Below are 20,943 nucleotides of genomic sequence, written 5' to 3' on the forward strand. Positions count from 1 at the left end.
TTCTGATACCCTATGTCTTTTGGTTGGAGCATTTAGTCCATTTACGTTCAGTGCTATTATAGAAAGATATGGGTTTAGAGTCATTGTGATATCTGCAGGTTTCATGCTTGTAGTGGTATCTCTGGTACTTTGTGGTCCTTGCAAGATTTCACTCACAGAGTCCCCCTTAGGATCTCTTGTAGGGCTGGTTTAGTGGTGATGAATTCCTTCAGTTTTTGTTTGTTTCAGAAAACATTTATCTCTCCTTCTATTCTGAATGACAGACTTGCTGGATAAAGGATTCTTGGCTGCATATTTTTTCTGTTCATGACATTGAAGATGTCCTGCCATTCCTTTCTGGCCTGCCAAGTTTCAGTAGATAGGTCTGCTACTACCCTTATGTGTCTACCTTTGTTAAGTCAGGGACTGTTTATCCCTAGCTGCTTTCAGAATTCCCTCTTTATCCTTGTATTTTGCCAGTTTCACTATGATATGTGGTGCAGAAAATCATTTCAAGTTACGTCTGAAGGGAGTTCTCTGTGCCTTTTGGATTTCAATGCCTTTTTCCTTCCCCAGATCAGGGAAGTTCTCAGCCATGATTTGTTCAAGTATACCTTCAGCCCCTTTCTCTTGCTCTCTGTTTGATTGCATCACTTAGTTCTCTAATTCCCCCCTCATACTCCTGGATAGTTTTTATCTCTCTTTTTCTCAGCTTCCTCTTTTTCCATAATTTTATCCTCTAATTCACCTATTCTTTCCTCTGCCTCTTCAATCCATGCTATGGCCACCACAATTTTATTTAGCACCTCATTTATAGCATTTTTTTAGCTCCTCATGACTATTTCTTAGTCCCTTGATCTCTGTAGCAATAGATTCTCTGCTGTCCTCTATGCTTTTTTGATTCCCAGCAATTAATTTTTTGACTATTATTCTAAATTCTTGTTCTGTTATATTGCTTGTATCATTTTTGATCAATTCATTAGCTGTCACTACTTCCTGGAGTTTCTTTTGAGAATTCTTCCGTTTTGTCATTTTGGGTAGTCCCTGCAGTAGCTCCAAACTGCAGGGAGCTTCCCCTGTGCTGTCCAGAGTAACTTGTGTTGGTGGGTGGGGACGCAGTCAGACTCAATGTCTGCCCCCAGCCCACCACTGGGGCCACATCAGACTGGTGTGTACCTTATCTTCCCATCTCCCAGGGGCAGGACTCACTGTGGAGTGGTGTGGCCCCTGTCTGGGCTACTTGCCCACTGCCAGGCTTGTGGTGCTGCTTCAATGGGATCTGGCCAAGGGCGTATTAGCTGGGGTGGATCCACAAGGTGCACAGGGGCGGGAGGGGTAGGCTTAGCTTGCTTTGCTGTTGGTGGTCCTCTGGGGGAGGGGCCCTGCAGCACCAGGAGGGAGGCAGGCCTGTCTGAGGGATGGATCCACAGAAGCAGTGTTGGGTGTTTGCGGGGTGCAAGCAAGTTCAGTGACGGGAACTGGTTCCCTTTGGAATTTTGGCTGGGGGATGGAAGAGGGAGATGGCACTTGCCAGTGCCTTTGTTCCCCCTTGAGCTCAGTTCTGTCTCCCGGGGCTCATCCTCTCACCCTCCCCGCTCTCCGAGAGCAGAGCTGTTGACTTGTAACATTCCAGATGTTAAGTCCCGCTGGCTGTCAGAACACACTCCGTCCGGCCCCTCAGCTTTTGCAAGCCAGACTCGTGTGCTCTGCCTTGCCAGGCAGGCTGCCCCTCCACTGCCCCAGCACCCTCCAGCCAGTCCGTGTAGCGCATACCACCTCTCCGCCCTTCCTACCCTCTTCCATGGGCCTCTTGTCTATGCTTGGCTCCACAGAGTCCGTTCTGCTAGTCTTCTGGCAGTTTTCTGGGTTATTCAGGCAGATGTGGGTGGAATCTAAGCGATCAGCAGGACGAGGTGAGCCCAGCGTCCTCCTACATCACCACCATCTCTCTCTCCCCCCAGAATTAGTTGGTTTCTTAAACCTATGGAGTCTAATGGCTTGTGTACTCATATTCAGACTTTTATTTATTTTTTAAATGTTTATTTATTTTTCAGGGAGAGAGAGAGAGAGAGAACATGCACAGGTCAGAGAGGAGCAGAAAGACAACAGAACAGAGGATCTAATGTGGGCTCTGTGTTGACAAAAGAGAGCCGACATGGGACTTGGACTCAGGAACCATGAGATCATGACCTGAGCTGAAGTTGGACCAAATGAGCCACCCAGGCACCACTTTTTTTTTCTCTGACTTTTTTGTTTTGTTTTTTTCATTTATTTATTTTGAGAGAGAGAGAGAGAGAGAGAGAGAGAGAGAGAGCAAGCACATGAGTGGGTAGGGGCAGAGAGAAAGGGAGAGAGAGAATCCCAAGCAGGCTCCATGCTGTCAGCACAGTGCACCACTCAGAGCTTGAACTCATGAACCATGAGACAATGACCTGAGCTGAAATCAAGAGTTGCATGCTTACCCGACCGAGCCACTAAGGCACCCCTTTTTCAGACTTTTATACTTTTGAAAACTGGAAAAGAACTTCAACTCATCCAGTCCAAGACAAATCCAGGGGTGGCAAATAATTTTCTAGTCAAAGATTATAAAATTAATTGACACCACACAATTTCTAGACCCACAATAAGTCTTTTGAAGGAACCAACTTAATAGCTTGGTGAGGTTGCAAAGAATTTACTTTTAGTAGTTCCAATTAGAAAATTCACTTGCGGGGCGCCTGGGTGGCGCAGGCGGTTAAGCGTCTGACTTCAGCCAGGTCACGATCTCGCGGTCCGTGAGTTCGAGCCCCGCGTCGGGCTCTGGGCTGATTGCTCAGAGCCTGGAGCCTGTTTCCGATTCTGTGTCTCCCTCTCTCTCTCTGCCCCTCCCCTGTTCACGCTCTGTCTCTCTCTGTCCCAAAAATAGATAAACGTTGAAAAAAAAATTAAAAAAAAAAAAGAAAATTCACTTGGAAAAGCTGCTGACACTCATGCCAGATGTGTATTCTTTTTTAATTATTCAAATTCATAAGATCATGGACAATACTCTGTTGCTCATGTAAGAGATGGACAAAATGGAAAATCTAAAAAACAGAATCCATTCAAAATGTGATTGGAGGGGCACCTAGGTGGCTCAGTCGGTTGAATGAGACTCTTGATTTCGGCCTGGGTCATGATCCTAGAGTTGTGGGATTTAGCCCTACGTCAGGCTCTGTGTTGACAGTGCAGAGCCTGCTTGCGATTCTCTCTTTCCCTCTCTCTGTGCCCTCCCCAGATTGCATAGGTGCTCTCTCTCTCTCTATTTCAAAATAAATAAACTTTTAAAAGTGTGATTTTAAAAGGTGATGTTCTGGAAATTCATAGCTTTCCAGATAAAGTACTGACACCACCCCATGCAAACACAATTCAGTTAGATAAACTGGCTCGTTTTCTCCATTACTTTCTTCCTCTGTTTTCCCCTGAATCCAGGTAGATGGTGAAAACAGATGGCATCTTCTTCCCAGTATGTCTAATCAACAGTCTGAAATGAGATGGTCTCCCATTCATAAAACTCACTTTTCTCCTCATACCTTTCCTATGCCCTGGCATTCTGCTTTAAAATGACATATTTAGGGGCGCCTGGGTGGCGCAGTCGGTTAAGCATCGACTTCAGCCAGGTCACGATCTCACGGTCCGTGAGTTCGAGCCCTGCGTCAGGCTCTGGGCTGATGGCTCAGAGCCTGGAGCCTGTTTCCGATTCTGTGTCTCCCTCTCTCTCTGCCCCTCCCCCGTTCATGCTCTGTCTCTCTCTGTCCCAAAAATAAAATAAAAACGTGGAAAAAAAATTTAAAAAAAAAAAATAAAATGACATATTTCTAGGAAAGGAGGGAAGAAAAATTATTCACTTGGAGTGAACAAATCAATCTCTCTCTTCCCTCTCATTCTTAATATTAATTCATCTATGAGTTCTAATCTGGATGTTGTCAGTAAAGGAATTAAATGGATACTCACAGAATCATTTGGAGTTTGAGCTGCATTGATTTTAGGTTGATTTTCCTAAAACATTGCTCTCATCATGTTAATTCTGTCTCCAAAATTCTTTAGTGGCTCCTTCTTGCCTAATTCAGTGCTTCACACCCTTCTCCCCATCCTGGCAAGCACAGGAAATTTTACTGATGACTGGGGTACACCCACACGGGTGTTGTAGCAGGAAGAGGCTGCTTCAGAGGCTTCCTCTGTGCTAGGTCCCACTTGGCTGCCCCATGTGAAAACAGGTCGGTATGTTCGAAAGCTCTGGCACCCTGGACAAAATGAAAAATTCTTACTTTGACTTTCAAGTCATTCCACCATGTGGCTGCCAAACTGACTATTTATCCTTTACTGCTTCACTACATGACTCTTCTGTTTCAGCTGTTTATTCATCCTATGCAAAATAATCGTGGCACCTTAAAGTCTCTGTAGCTTTTGCTTATATCTTTTTATCTGAATGGAAAAGGCCTCTCCTCATGCCCCACAATCATCAAAATCCTGCTCATCATTCAAGACCCCAACCAGACCTCACCTCCTCCCTAAAGCCATTCTCAATCAGGTCAGAGAATGCAACTGTTATTCTCAGGTTACTTTTGGGAATCTAGGATGTCCACATTCAGGATATAGGATTTGAGACAGGACTTGAAGTTTGTGTAGGAATTGAGGGGTGGCTAAAAGAGGGAGGTAAAAAAAAGGCCTTGCAGAGAGTGGTTCCTGACTATTGCTGTGGTCCAGGAGGTAGTAAATATCAGCCTTGCCTGGAAAGAGTTTAAGTGGGTAGGTCTCAAAAGGACAGGAAATCTGTATTCTTAGAAAGTAATTCAACTGAGGGGCACCTGGGTGGCTCAGTCAGTTGAGCATCCAACTGTGGCTCAGGTCATGATCTCAGCGTTCTTGGGTTTGAACCCCACATCGTGCTTTGTGCTGCCAGAAAGGAGCTTGCTTCAGATTCTCTGTCTGTCTCTCCCTCTCTCTCTCTCTGCCCCTCCACTGCTCGCTTGCACACACACTCTCTCTCAAAAATTAATAAACATTTAAAACAAAAGAAAAAAAAAGAAAGCAACTCAAGTGATTCTTGATGCCACTGTAGCGGTAAATATTGCCTATTCAGGAAGCTTCTTCCTACTCACTGTGCTAATTCCATTTCTGGTCCTCCTGGACCAAAAACCTCATGCTCACAGGCAAGGCTGGGTATGAGGTTCCAAGCTGGATTATTCCATCTCTGGGTCTTTTTATAGGGAGGATAGATGGAGGACTCTCTCTATCCTCTGCAAATACTATGCTGTAATGCTATAAACCTGGAGCTTCCAGAGGCCAACCTTTCTTGCTAAGGGTAAAGTAGTCTATCTTCAGTAGGACAATAAATAACAATAGTGACAGAGCAGAGTCCCTCAAACATTATTTGAACCTTAGGATTAGCCTGCACTAGATCCAATCCCACCCTGATTTGTTCTCAGTTATTTGACCCAATAAATTATCATTTGGTTGTTGTTGTTGAAGCTAGTTTGAGTTAGGCATTTATGATTTACCATTAAACCTATCTAAGAATCTATCTAAGTCAGCGATGTAAGATAAAACACAGTGAATGGAGAATAAAACTAGACTGGTAGTTGGGGGTTCAAGAAAAAGGGTGAAGCCTGGCTGGGGAATCCGGATTAATTCTATAGGCCTTGTGGAATAAGCTGGCATTTAGAACAGGGGAGAACCAGGTCATAGGGCTGTGTTTAGAGAGAGAACTGGCCATGGAGAAGATTGGAGGAAGGAATTAAGGAAGGCCATAGGCATCAGCGTGTCCACTCCTAATGGGCCTTTGAGCCTGTTGAATTGGGACTCTTTCTGACTACTTGTGAAAATTACTAGTCATGGAAAGGCCCTAACATGCACATGTACGCATGTATCCCTATTTGAAAAGGCAGATGTACAGACACTGAGACCTCACAGAAATCAGCTCAAGTATGGCTATTACTGGCAGCAATTGGGAATGGTCAGAGAGAGATGCCCCGATGCAGGACTGTTTAGAGTGCAAAGAGTGATGGAGAATGCACGACGTTGCTAGATTGGAAAACAGCTGGGGGCTGGCTGGGGAAGACAGTAAGTAGCTCGGCGTACAAAAATTCTCTTAGAGAAAGCTATGGCTGGGGGGGGTTGATACCCATGAGCTTTACTGATAAGGGCGCTGGCTTCATACTATAGTCAGGGTGTCTCAGAGCCTTAGGCTACTTATATTTTTTGAGGTTCTTGGTATTAAAAATTTAAGAAGTGTCAAAACACACCTATGTAAACTGTGGTGTGTTTTAATTACTTGTTAAATAATAACTCCATGTGTTTTTGATATGCCACGTTATATAGTATAATAATGCTATTCATAAGATAGTTAAAGGATTTTAGAAACATGAATTAATAGCATACAGTAGTTGTCCAGTAATAGGACACAGCCTGATGTTGTCAGAGAGACATTTACTTCTTTCGATCCCATCAGTATGTCTCTGTTCGCCACACAAAATGTTATGTGTATGTAATGCACACCTTCTGGAGCTGAGGTGAATATGAGACCCAGGCCCAGTGGCTCCCCTGATGACCTCCTGTCCTGACACCCCACAGGCGCTAATAAGAATGTGTTTCTAGAAGGTAGTCCTTAGTGCCTCTTCTATCTTGTTACCAGTGCATTGCTTTCTACATCTTGCCATATCCATAAATGAGTGCTCCTGTCTTACTTCGTGACTTCATGGCATTTTCTTGGCTATCACTGTTGTGTCTTAACCTCCAGTTCCTTCTCCCTCTAGGTCAGCCTCCACACTGCTGGCAAAGATGTCTCTCTTAAATACAGATCTGAGCATGTCACAACCTTATGCCTCAATATCACATTAGATTCCCATATTCCATATCCTTATCCATAGAATAGCATTCAAATTCTTTAGCAGGACATAATTTCCTATAAGAGGGTCCCCCAACCCACTTTTCAACTCTCATTTCTGGTTTTTCCTCCAACATTCCACACCTCTTGCTATTCCACAAAAGTGCCATTTTCTTTTTTTCTGTTTTTGCTCCTGTTCTTACCTCTTCCTGAAAAACCCTTCCCTTCTGGCACATTCTTACCCTTCTGTGCTCTGAAAAGCCCCTCAATGCTGCCAAGGAGGGCAGCTTTCTGATCCTCTGGCCCATTGTACATGTCTTCAATACAGAGAATGTTAACAGTGAGATCACTGAAGGGAGGGACTGTGATTTAACTTTGGTTACCTTGGTTTACCCCATCCCTGTACCATGCACAGCAAGGGCTCAATAAATACTGGCTGGATGACTGTGTTAATTGTTGGTAATACCCCATGCTTTCAGAAGCAAACACAAGTTCATTCAGAAACTACCTCTTGCAAACAGTTTTATCCATAGAATTCATCTCGATGGCTCACAGTTTTCTGGACTATTCTTATATATAAGCAAGGATGGTTGCAAAAGAGTTCTCACTTCCCAGGCCTCCATCTAAGTATGTTTCTTCAAAAGTAAGCCCTTTTTCTCTCTCAGTTGCCTCCTCGTTCAGCTGAGCCTGTTGAAGGACCCCTATAGGACTTCATTTCCTTGACTTAGGCTACAATTTGAGCCCAGCACATGGAATCATCACCACCATTCGTTGTTGAGATTGCGGCCGACTATTTATCTATATGTAGTCATTCTCTGTGTAAGAAATAATGCATTATTAACATGGCTTTATTATCAGACCCAAGTTTGGCAGATAGAGCAACATTAGAGGGTAATTGGAAGAAAAGCTGATTTGTTAGCAAAATGTTGCCTTTTGGCTAATGAATCATTCTGATTTTTTGCACTGACAGCTCAGTAACAAGCTTGAAGACTACTTTGCTTCAGACCATTAAACTTTGACAAACCAGTGATTAACTACAGCTAGAGCCAGTGGTCTGTGGGGATTATTGCAATTATGAGCCATATCTATAACTTTTCAAAATCATTAGTTGAGACAAGGTGGGTTTGATGATGGAGGGGCTACTGACGGATAGGCTCCATTGCCTCGTCGTACACAGGCAATAAACAGCTGCTGGAAGACAGTCAGTCAGCAACAGCTCTGTTTTGGGGGAAGCTCTAGTGAGAGCAATAAAGGCTGCTTTCAGAGAATGAGCCCTGTTTGGGAAGGAAGAGACAAGAATTTCTTCTGACTTGTAGTTGGAGGCTGGAGGTCTTTTCTCTAAGGAGAACTCAAAGGCAGTAGAGAAGGCAAACCAAACAGAAAAGCAAGTTGGGACCACCATGGCTTGGGTTCTCTTCCTGTGCTTTATTGGATTGTTGTTACACTCAGGGGCCCCAGTGGAAGGTGCCTGCCCTTTTCTTTACTGCTCCCTACTATTCATAATAGGGATCTTGAAATAAGGTGAATAATATAAATTAGTAGGGCAGAAGGAAGTGGTAAAAAAAACTGTGGTAAAATTGCAAATCAAATACAAACACAGCTGTGGGCTGTGACTCCTGGGTTACAGGCAAAAGTCCAAGTCCTCAGCCTTAAGTGTAAGACTCTTCAAATCCAGCCCTCACGTCTCCAGCCTCATCCTTTTGTATTTTTGAACTCTTATGTCCCAGTCCAACTGTGATGTTCTCTAAATGTGATGTGACCCACACTTTCCAATCTCTGTACTTTTGATCTCCCTGGAATGGCTGCAACCTTGAACTTCATTTCTATTTGTCCAAATCCTATCCACTCTCTGGGTATCTGTTTCTCATAAAATTGGGAAGAAGAGGTGGATTAAATCAATATTAAGACCCTTTCTCTGATCAAGTTTTGTGAGTCTGTGGCATATTTCACCAACTACGGTTGATATGCATGTGAATCTAGTTGCATTCTGGGGCCCTTAATCCCATGTAATGTTCTGTATCCCCCAGGTGGGCACATTGCTGGGAGTCTTGCTGTCGTCACAGATGCTGCCCACCTCTTAATTGACCTGACCAGTTTCCTGCTCAGTCTCTTCTCCTTGTGGTTGTCATCAAAGCCCCCTTCGAAGCAGCTGACGTTTGGATGGCACCGGGCAGGTATAGTTCACCCACTGAGCATTAATGTCAAGGTAGTGCTGCAAGGTCAAACCAAGGATAAAGACAGAAGAGACAAAGCAAAGCCTTGTTCAGAAATCCCTTAGAGGCACGTCTGATGTTCAGGATAAAAAGGATGTGTGTTCTCAAGGGCGCTTTGGCAACAAGCCAGATTAATTGCACTACCTCTATTTCAGTGGAATAACAGAACACAGGTATCACTTCTGCAACCGCCCTGGCCCAAGGGTAACACTCATCAAGTTACTCTGCATCTGGGAGGGAGGATGGGATAAAGCATCTACCATTTTGCAAAGTCAGGCACAGAGAGCCCAAGAGAGCTAGAGAGATTGAAGAACTTCTCACAGGTAAGTCGAGAATAGAACGTGAAGGAGAATTTAGGGCGGAGCAAGGGTGGCCAACATGCTGACACGGTGGCCAGCCTTCACTGGTGCCTCTAGATACAGACCACAACTTACACACTGACAATTGTGGGCTGTGGTTTTTCAAGTTTAGAATGGTAGGAAGTTCTCGTTTCACACGAAACAATTTATCATAGCAAGTGTTTTGGATCGCCTTTCCCTTAACATTCGGCAGTGGGGGAGAGAGAGAGATGAGACAATAAACATCAATAAAAAGAATTTGTGACAATGTGACCTGAAGATGCTTTTCAGTCCCTGAACAGTGCTACACTTGGGAAACATGTATTTTTGGCTGAGCGCCTGTCATTTGTACGCATTTTTACACATACTCTCCCCTTTCTGGTACTATTGGTCAAAGCTCTTTGGTAAACATGGGATGTTTTATAAACACAGACACAACCCAGAATTTAGAATACTGCTTGTACTTTCTCATCTTGGTGATGGAAGCTCATGAGCATTGATGCGGTAGAAAATCAGGGCTGTTCAATAGCACTCTCTGCTTTAAGACAAATGTTCTATGATACAGAGTATGATGTGGCCATAGAGCACTTTAAATGTGGCTACTGTTACTGAAGAACTGGATTATTTTATTCTATTTTATTTTATTATATTATATTTTAGAGAGAGCACATACCTGCACGTGAGCAGGGGAGGGGTGGAGGGGGAGAGAGAGAATTTTAAGCAGCCTCCATGTTCAGTGCAGAGACCCTGACGTGGAGCTCAATCTCAGGAGCATGAGATCGTGACCTGAGCTGAAATCAAGAGTCAGACATTTAACTGGCTGAGCTGCCCAAGCACCTGGAAGAACTGGATTTTTAATTTTTTAATTTAAATGGATACAGCCACATGTGATGATGGTTACTGTTTTAGGTAGTACTGCTTAGACACACAGGTGAAAATGAACTAGCTTGTCAAATAGATAATTTCATGGATGACTTTGTTTAGGAAGAAGCTAAGTATAAAAAGTGAATTTATTTAAAAAAAGTGTTAAGTGGCTAATAAGACAGGTGTCATGTGGACAGGTTGCATGTAAATGATTGAAGTCTGGGATACAATAGCCCCACACTGGGAAACAATACATTGTTCTGCTTTGACAGGGGAAAGATCAAAAGTAGGGAAAGTCCCCGGCAATGGACTCTCAGAATACTTCTGTGCCCTGGAAAGCTTTTAGTACCTGCCTACAAGGTTGAGTTAAAGATCAGGGAGAGGTGTTAAGGAACTCCACAGTGAGCAAATGTGCTTTACTCAGCCTGCAGACTGAACACTATCTTATCTTTAAATACTAATATACATGTCTCTGCTCTGATACTTCTTTTCGATATAGTTGCTCTTAAAATGCAGCTAGAGTGTTGATATACCTCTGAGCTTGCCTCCGTGTTTATAATATGTTGGGTTGGCAAATGAAACTCATTTTCATCAAGTACCCTCTGAAGCCCTCCCTTGTTACTATTTTATTCCACACAAGGTACCGCTACTGGCAAATTGTAAATGTTTTATGGTGAAATTAAGAGTTTCTAAATACATTTTACTCTTTGCCTCTCATTATTTCATCTCCTAATAAGTTTCAATCATTTTAGCACCTGTTTAAATTAAAATCCCCGAGGAAAATAGCAATGGCAGATAGCAATTAATATGCTTTAAAAATTTGCTAGAAATTACTTACTAATATGGAGCATAATGAACTCAGATGCTGGTGTTTAATGAATGCAACACTAAAGTGAATCATCTTAGTGCTAAAATCCATCCACACATTTGGAACTAGTTAGTTTAGAGCCTCTTTTCGCAGGGGGACAGGTTGGGGGGAAGCAAGGAACATCAATGTCTTATGACTCTTGGGAGATCAAGGTGATCCACAAATTCTTTGTGTATGGGTGTCTGTGTGCTCGAATCCCTAGAGATCCTTGGTGCCCTGCTGTCCATCCTGTGCGTCTGGGTGGTGACGGCTGTGTTGGTGTACCTGGCATGTGAGCGCCTGCTGTACCCTGATTACCAGATCCAGGCGACTGTGATGATCATCATTTCAGGCTGTGCGGTGGCAGCCAATATTATGTAAGTCACCCCACCCATAAAAGCTTGTCTTTAACCCTGTGTGGACACAGACAGTGGGGTTTTTCTTGATGTTCGTTTTTCCTTGATTTTTTCCATTTGTGGAGATGGTGAATTGAATAAACTGCCAATGAGGTAGTGCAAAGGCCGGGATCTGAATCTAGACCCAAGAGGCCCAGGATTTAGCTCCTAGCCAGTCTGCGCTCTCATACGTATTGATGGTTCCATATGGGAAATTACTTACTCCTATTTATTTAAAATTTTGTTTAAAAAATGTTTTATTTATTTTTGAGAGAGAGAGAGAGAGAGAGAGAGAGACAGAACATGAGTGGGGGAGGGACAGAGAGAGAGGGAGACACAGAATCTGGAGCAGGCTCCAGGCTCTGAAGTGTCACCCCAGAGCCCAATCCGGGGCTCAAACCCACAAACTGTGAGAGATCATGACCTGAGCCGAAGTTGGACACTTAACTGAGCCACCCAGGTACCCCATCCGATTTGGTTTTTGTTACATGATCACATTATGGGTTCCCAGAGTGCTGGGTTGGAAGGGATCTTAGATTTTGTTTACTCCAGTCCCCTTTCTACTTTTGAATTCTCTTTTGCAACATCCCCATAAAATAAATAGTCATTAGTGTCATATATTTTAACAGAACTAGTAACAGGGAATTTGTTCCTCTCAAAAGCAGTCTATCTTATCTTTGTATCATTGTAAGACTGCCTGAAAACTCCTTCTTAAGCTCTATTAGCTAGTCGCTGTCTTTAGTTTCCACCTTTTGGTCCATTCTCTTATCCAGGCAGTCTTAATTCATTCTTATGAGACATGTGATGTTACTGGACATGTGATCATTTCTGTATTGGTCTACTCTTACCCAAGTAAGCTACTTGATTGTTCATGACAAGGTTGTGGGGTGGGTGCTGTTAAGGCCAGGCCTTTGGTCTTTTTTGGTTGATTTACTCCTTCCAATCTGATAGCCTGATTCTGGGCAACTCGACTTAAAACTGCATCATCTACCTACCTACCTACCCTACCTATCAATTATCTGTGGTGAACAGAATAATGGCTTAAAGATTTCCTCAAAGATTTCCATATTCTAATCCTTGGAACTTCTGAGTATGTTAACTTACATGGTAAAGGAACTTTGCAAATGTGATTAAGTTCAGGATGGATCTTGAGATGGGGAGATTATCCTAGGTTATCTAGGCAGGCCAAATGTAACCAGAAAGATCCCTGTGAGAGGGACACTTGAGGTCAGAGTAAAGGGAAGATGCTGTATTGCTGGCTTTGAGGACAGAGAAAGGATCCTGGAGCTAAGGAAACTAAGTGATCTCTAGAAGCTGGAAAAGGTAAGATAATTAATTCTCTCCCAGAATCTCCAGAAGGAATGTAGTCCTGCATACCCATTTTAGAACTATAAGACAATATATTTATATTGTTCTAAGCCACAGAAGCTTTGTAATGATTTGTTGTAGCAGCAAAAAGAGACTCATATACACTATCTGTGTATCATCTATCTATCTTGTGATGCAACATGATACATGCTATGAGGTAGGCTTATACATGAAAGTGAAGAAGAATCATATTTTAAACAGTGTCTTTTAAGGAAGGCACAATGGAATCTCTGGTATTAGAGGAAAATCTGAATGTGTACATTTTGAAAATGCTCCTCAGATCACTCTAATACCCATACCTTTTGCCTGCGTCAGTTCCTCACCTCTTAGTGTGCAAACTGTTGCTTGAAATATCTAAGCTAACCAATTAGAAGAGTGGTATTTGACTGCTATTACTGAGTAGATCCCTATTTCCATCCAGCTAACTTGAAAATGTGTTTCATATTGGCACTGGGAGAAAAAGTGTGTAGAGTTCAATGCAAATCTATCAGCACAAGGAGACAAATAAGGCAGAGCACATGTGCTGCTGACTGGGGTCAATAACATCATCTTTGCATAAAGAGAACAATATGTCCCCAAGACAGCAGGGACAATGAAAATATTAAAAATTTCCCAAGAGGCATATGTCACATAGGTTGTGTCGATGCTACATGAATATGAAGGATACAGCTAGATAACTTCCCCATAAATCTAGAACCTTGATAATCGAGTTTGCCTTTCTAAATAGATGCCATCCAAATTTTCTTCCTACAGCAACTGCTTTTGAACTTTGATCTTAACATTGCAGGTGCTTTTCCTACTTAGAAAGATAAGGAAATTGAAAAGTGGTGACTTCCCTGTGCAAGTAGGTAGTTATTTATAGAAAAAGATATTGAGTGACTATAATGTTTCTCCTAGAACTGGGATTATAGTTTCAAGTGCTGCTAGATGCTGTGTTGTCTGAATACAGAAATATCAGAACCATAATTTGGGAATAAATCAAACCCTTGCAGACTCCAAATCAGGACAGAAAGTTCTAACAACAGTTGTAAAGGGATTCTAGGATAAAGATTACTGACAGAGCCTTAAGACTATTGCATGCTAAGTTTTCTCTGCCTGAAATATTCCCTCCTCTCCAGCCTGTAATTTAAATCTAACATAATCTTTCAAATCCAACTCAATTACTTTGTTTAACTAAATCAGACTTCACTGTTATATTATCTATAGTACCTGTTCTTACTAGACTTATTAAAATGAGAATTTTCCACTTATGGGTGTCTTTTTAAAATCTATGCTATCTCCATCATACTTAAAGCCACACCCGGGAAGGTTCATGTCTGTTTCATTCACCTTTATACCCCAAGCATTTAACAGTGGCTGGCACACAAGAGTCCCTAAATTGTTTTTTTTTAATAAAATGAGTAAAAGAATCAATGACAAGGTGATGAGCACACATGGATAGATCTAGAAAGAGAGTATGTTAACTGCCAGCCATATTAAGCTGTCTAAGGATTCATAAATGGTAATTATTAATTAAGGGTGAATTTCTTCCAAACACTGACCATCTAAAATCTGTGCATTATGTAATGATCAAATATTGCTGGATAGCAGTCATTCTACTTTGTGGATAATGACCTGGGGTTTAACAGACACTTTACCAGCAAATAGACTGGGATGTATAGTACTAAACAATATTTTTTTAAAACTTTTGTTCCAAAATAAAATCAGGTACATAATTTATATGCCTAACACTTATCTCTTTGACTTGGGTAGGAGATGTTAAATTTTGTAATATGTTATCTATAGAGAGAGAATGAGGCCACAGCTCATACTTTTAGGACTGTATACACATATGTGTTTATATATATACACATTTATATATACATTTGCATATATATACATTAATATATATTTACACACATATATGTGATACATTAATATATTTTAGTCTCTTGTTAATAGCTAATACACACAAATGCATCATTGGCCATAAAAAATTATTCAAATTTTAAATTCTCATAGAAATAAACAAAATTAAGTAAAATAAAATATTTTTAAAAATCCAAACTTGATGAAATTTTCTTATTTTGTTTTACCCCTTTCTGCTGCTTTTTGTATTTGAAACCAGTACATTAATTAAGCTCCCACCAAAGCTCAGCTTTAAGCTTAGCTCAGTGCCTCGCATTCAGTAGATGCTCAATAAATATTTCCCCTCCTTATTGTCAAATAGTTTCATCTAGGAAGTGATGCTTTCCGGTTTTAATGTGAACCAGAGTAGCATTAGGTAGATGGAAGAGAAAACAGGTGAACCTTTGTTGTCTGTCCTTGTGTAAAAATTTAAAACTTGTATGATACATTTGTTTTCAAAATTAGTCCAAAATAGTACATTTTACAGCATTAATATTTCAACTATCTTCCATCTTGAATAACACATGCTCTTGTCATGCTAACTGCTTCATTATGCCGCATAGGTTTTCAATGGCTAATCTCATGTGTGCCAAGAACATCCGTTTCTCTTTCAGACTAAGTGTGATTCTGCACCAGAGACATGCTGGACACAATCACAAGGAAGTGCAAGCCAATGCCAGTGTCAGAGCAGCCTTTGTGCATGCCCTCGGAGATCTATTTCAGAGCATCAGTGTGTTAACCAGTGCACTTATTATCTACTTTAAGGTGAGTATGTTTGAGTTTACTCACTGTCATAGGAAGTTTATAGATTAAGTACTGCAGAAGCTGACCTGCCAGTATTAACCTAAATGAGGGTGGCCAGCCTCTATTTACCTATACCAACTACTTTGCAAGGTTTAAACAAACAAACAACACATATTCAAAGCCTGAAACCTTAGACTTTCCAGATTCCTAAGTACTATGTCTCCAAATGTAGGGCTGCCAGTCTTCCAAGAAAATAGTTCCTTTTGTCATGGAGTTAAGATGAACAGCAATGGAACCATGAATACCTTAGGATTCTTGGGTTGTAAGCAACAGAAAGGATGTCTAGCTTACTTAAGCAAAAATATATTTATTAGTTGAAATGTATTGGATGTACTCTTGGATAGAAACCAAGGTAGAAATAAGGACAACATTAGGTATCTTAGATTTCAGGAACTATCCAAATTCTGTCCCAGGTACCAGTGCAGAAATGACTACGAGTCAACCAATTTTTTTCCATTTCTTGGCATTCTGCTGGAGATTCTCTTTCTCTGGGAAAGAGAGCCCACCAGACCTAGCTTGGGTCTTGTACCTGCTGCTTGGCTGGGGAGGAAGAGCACCTGATTGTCCCACCAATATCACCCCCCAGTGGGGGAAAGATAATTCTGCCCCTGCCCCCGACAAATCAGGGTGTTAATGGAAAGTTGAGATGGATCTTGGATGAAACTCTGACCCTAAACAAACATTTACTATAGATCTGTGTTTCTTGTACCAAGAACTAACAGAAGTGGGTTGGGGTGTAGGTGGGGGTAATGGAAAAGATGAGCATTTAACTCTGTTGTTTGCACCTTGATTGTCCAGTTATCAAGGACTCTTTATTATTTTTACTAAAAAATGAAAACACAGAAATAAAAATTATAAAGACATATCTGAATTCAATTCAGCAAATATTCACTGAAAGCTTTAAGTTTAAGGCAAAATCATTCACACTTGTCCTGGGTAGTGGAGTTTGAGAGTTTCTCAGAGGTAATGAGGTATGGACTTTTCTGTGGGACAAAACTTCATCAAGGGCAGAAGGACACGTATCTCTTCTGGAGCTAATGGCTCCAGTGGTGAGACAGGGCAAGAATGAGGCCTCAGCTCATACTCTTAGGACTTAATCAAAGATTCCTGTCTCAAACATTTCTCCAAAGAAGACATCCAAATGGTCAACCAACACATGAAAAAAATGCTCAACATCACTCATCATCAGGGCAATGCAAATCAAAACCACAATGAGATACCACCTCATACCTGTCAGAATGGCTAACATTAACAACTCAGGCAACAACAGATGTAGCCAAGGATGAGGAGAAAGAGGATCTATTTGAACTGCTGGTGGGAATGCAAACTGGTGCAGCCACTTTAGAAAACAGTATGGAGGTTCCTCAAAAAATTAAAAATAGAACTACCCTATGGTCCAGCAATTGCACTATTAGGTATTTATCCAAGTGATACAGATATGCTGTTTTGAAGGGGCACATGCACCCCAATGTTTATAGCAGCACTATCGACAATAGCCAAAGTATGGAAAGAGCCCAAATGTCCATCGATGGATGAATAGATAAAGAAGATGTGGTATATATATACAACGGAGTATTATGTAGAAATCAAAAAGAATGAAATCTTGCCATTTGCAACTATGTGGAAGGAACTAGAGGATATTATGCTAAGCAAAATTAGTCAGTCAGAGAAAGACAAACATCATATGACTTCACTCATATGAGGATTTTAAGATACAAAAAAGATGAACATAAGGGAAGGGAAGCAAAAATAATATAAAAACAAGGATGGGGACAAAACATAAGAGACTCTTAAATATGGAGAACAACAGAGAGTTGCTGGAGGGGGTTGTGGGAGGGGGGATGGGCTGAATGGGTATGGGGAATCTACTCCTGAAATCATTGTTGCACTATATGCTAACTACATGGATGTAAATTAAAAAAAAAAAAAAAAAGATGCCTGTCTCGAATATGTGCCATCCTGAGGAGGGAAAGAAAGGAAACAACCCCAGTCTGCCATGACCAAGCTCCAGCTGGGCCTTGGTCATGTGCAACCTCTGGGCAGGTGATACCCTTTCTTCTCATCATAAGGAAGGCTGAAAAGCCATTGACTATTATATAAATTTGTGCATATTTTCATCACATACTCTGTGCTTCTATTAACAGAAAAGTCAAATCAGGTCTTCGGAAAGAACACTTAAGGCCCCTCTCCTTTATGTCTTAAATTTAATTTTTAAATTTCTTCAGCCACTGATAGTTTAAAGCTTAAATGAAGGATTGAATCTTCAGAAAATCTTGCCTCTGAGTTGGATGTCAAGTTTCAGGGAGGTGAAAGGGTGATAGAAAAAGAAGCAGGGAGGTTTACTCATTTTATTATAAGTCAGAATTTCTGCATGGAAGGCCTGAATTCAGTTAACCTAAGTCCCTATGTTTTCTAGCCAGACTATAAAATGGCTGACCCAATCTGCACATTCGTCTTTTCCATCCTGGTTTTGGCCAGCACCATCACTGTCTTAAAGGACTTCTCCATCTTACTCATGGAAGGTAGGAGTGATTTTATTATTATTTCCAGGATCGGTGTTTCTCTTCCCTATAATCACAGAAGGGAATGGCATCAAGGCAAATCCACTGTTAATTTGCATTATAAGGAAAATCTAAATGTATAAGGATTTTTTGTGAAAACAAATATTATGATTTTTCTTCATATGGGAACAAAAAGAATTGCCTTCTCTTTTTTCCTCCAGCAACGATTAAATGATATGGCATACGATAAAAACGATATGTACGAATAATAAGGATAGGCACTGAGGGAGATATTGTGAAAATATAAATTTCTCCCTAGATATATGGAAAAGGCCTAAGAAAAGTTGAATAAGCTATCTCTTAGGCAGCATTATAGCTACTATGAAGGGCTTGTCTAAAACCCTTGTTAGACCAGGCCAGCACTCAAACTTCAAGGCATCAGAATCACTTGGGGTCTGTTAAAACACAGATTTCTGGGGCCATCCTGATAGTTCCTGAACTTGGTGGGTCTGGGGCAGCAGCTGGGAATCTGAATTTCTTTTTCTTTTTCTTTTTTTTAATGAAATTTATTGTCAAATTGGTTTCCATCAACACCCAGTGCTCATCCCAACAGGTGCCCTCCTCAGTGCCCATCACCCACTTTCCCCTCCCCCCACCCCCCATCAACCCTCAGTTTGTTCTCAGTATTTAAGAGTCTCTTATGGTTTGTCACCTTCCCTCTCTGTAACTTTTTTTTCTCCCCTTTCCCCCACCCCTGGTCTTCTGTTAAGTTTCTCAGGATCCACATATGAGTGAAAACATGGTATCTGTCTTTCTCTGCCTGGCTTATTTCACTTAGCATAACACTCTTCGGTTCCATCCACGTTGCTACAAATGGCCAGATTTCATTCTTCCTCTTTGCCAAGTAGTATTCCATTGTATATATAAACCACATCTTCTTTATCCATTCATCAGTTGATGGACATTTAGTCTCTTCCCATCATTTGGCTATTGTTGAAAGTGCTGCTATAAACATTGGGGTACAAGTGCCCCTATGCAACAGCACTCTAGGAATTTGAATTTCTAACAAGACGCTGATGCTGCTCGTCCAGGGACCACACTTTGAAAACCACTAGAATGACCTTTTCACACTACTGAAGGATTACTACACAAAAGGCACAAGAATGGAACCTAGAAAAGTCCATCAGAATTAGAGGTTTGCATCATATTAAGCAGTTGGATGATCAAGAATATCCAGACATTGGCTTGAACTTTTCTTTTTTGTCCAGCACTTTTTGACATAAGGCAGATAGAGTTTCAGAGTGCACGTGCCTTCACAAAAGCCCACATTTCCTTAGTGTTCACTGTTGAGTACACGTTTAAGAGTTTTGTTCCTTTGGGCACTATAAACGTTGGAGGATGATGATGCTGACAACGGTGAATCACAAGATGGAGTCAAGCGTCACTAACAAATGAACGTCCTCTCTCTGAAGGTGACAATATTTGGTTTGTCAAGTCACAGATGCATCCATTTCCTTTCCTGAGGGCCAAGCGCTGAGCTGCAGCTGTTGTTCCTATTAGGGAACTTTGCTGACTTACAGGTGGATAAAAGGCAAATGGGTATCCATCGGAGATGAGTATTTTCCATCCCTGTCTCGCAGCATAGCTCTTCTCAGGTGATTATCTCTTCTTATTTAAGGAAAACGTAGCTAACTTAAAACAACCTTCGTAAACATTTATTTTTGAAAGAGAGTGTGAGAGCGAGTGGGGGAGGGGTAGAGAACAGAAGACAGAGGATCTGAAGCTGGCTCAGACCTCAGGAGCTCTGAGTGCAGTGCTCCAACACAGGAATTGTGTGATCATGACCTGAGCCGAAATCAAGAGTCGCTTAACTGACTGAGCCATCCAGGTGCCCCAGGAAAATGTAGCTAATTATTGAAGCTGGCAGGTAACTCCTACCTGGAAGAAGCTTTTTTTTTTTTAATGTTTATTTATTTTTGAGACAGAGAGAGACAAAGCATGAACGGGGGAGGGGCAGAGAGAGAGGGAGACACAGAATCCGAAACAGGCTCCAGGCTCTGAGCTGTCAGCACAGAGCCCCACACGGGGCTGGAACCCATGAACCGTGAGATCATGACCTGAGCCGAAGTCAGACCTTAACCAACTAACTGAGCCACCCAGGTACCCCATTTTTTAAACTGGGTTTTCAAATTACGTTAGCATACAATAATACTTGTACTTAATAAAGTTTTATAAAAATATAGAAAGGAATAAAATTATAAAAAGTCTTTCCATTTTTTTACCTTTGAATTTTCAGTCCCATTCTTCAGAGGTAATACCTACTGATAAGTCATCCTAAAATATCTGTGCATTCACACACACACACACACACACACACACACGTCTTTTTTTATACAAACAGAATTTTGCATTGATACATAATTTTGCTCTGCACCTTGCTTTCTTTATTTGGAGGTCTTTCCATATGAGCATATATAGAGATACACCCTATTCCTTTTCATGGTACAAAGTATTACATACACTGTATGCATGTACTTGCTTATTGATGATATTACAAATTATGGTGTAATTACCATGTGCATATATATATATGTGTGTGTGTGTGCATATATATATATATATATATATATATATATATATGTATATAGTGCTTGTATGTCTGTGGCATAACTCCTAGAAGTGGCTTTGCTATTTCAAAAGTTATGTGCATTTAAAAATTTGATAGATGTTGCCATTTCTACCAAAAACGCCATATCAATTTCTTTCCCACCAATAGGATTTGACATTTCCACACATCCTCACCATCACTGAGTATCATCAAAATGTTGATTCTTTTGTAATATGATAGGTGAAAAACTATATCTTATTGATTCCATATGCAATTCTTTCATTATGAGAGATATTGA

At 41.2% G+C, this 20,943-nt stretch overlaps 1 protein-coding gene across 1 annotated transcript in view; it reads left to right on the forward strand.

The window, feature by feature from the left end:
* SLC30A8 (solute carrier family 30 member 8) overlaps nucleotides 1-20,943 on the forward strand; it is a 47,351-nt gene that overhangs the window by 21,346 nt on the left and 5,062 nt on the right. The window contains exons 3-6 of the mRNA XM_040494857.1: nucleotides 8,848-8,994; nucleotides 11,306-11,459; nucleotides 15,347-15,497; nucleotides 17,953-18,058. Of these exons, the coding sequence (XP_040350791.1) occupies nucleotides 8,848-8,994; nucleotides 11,306-11,459; nucleotides 15,347-15,497; nucleotides 17,953-18,058 (558 nt within the window). The remainder of the gene's footprint in view (nucleotides 1-8,847; nucleotides 8,995-11,305; nucleotides 11,460-15,346; nucleotides 15,498-17,952; nucleotides 18,059-20,943) is intronic.

This window comes from Herpailurus yagouaroundi, unplaced genomic scaffold (genome assembly GCF_014898765.1).
Source record: "Herpailurus yagouaroundi ecotype Mexico unplaced genomic scaffold, PumYag 186, whole genome shotgun sequence".
Lineage (NCBI taxonomy): Eukaryota > Metazoa > Chordata > Mammalia > Carnivora > Felidae > Herpailurus > Herpailurus yagouaroundi.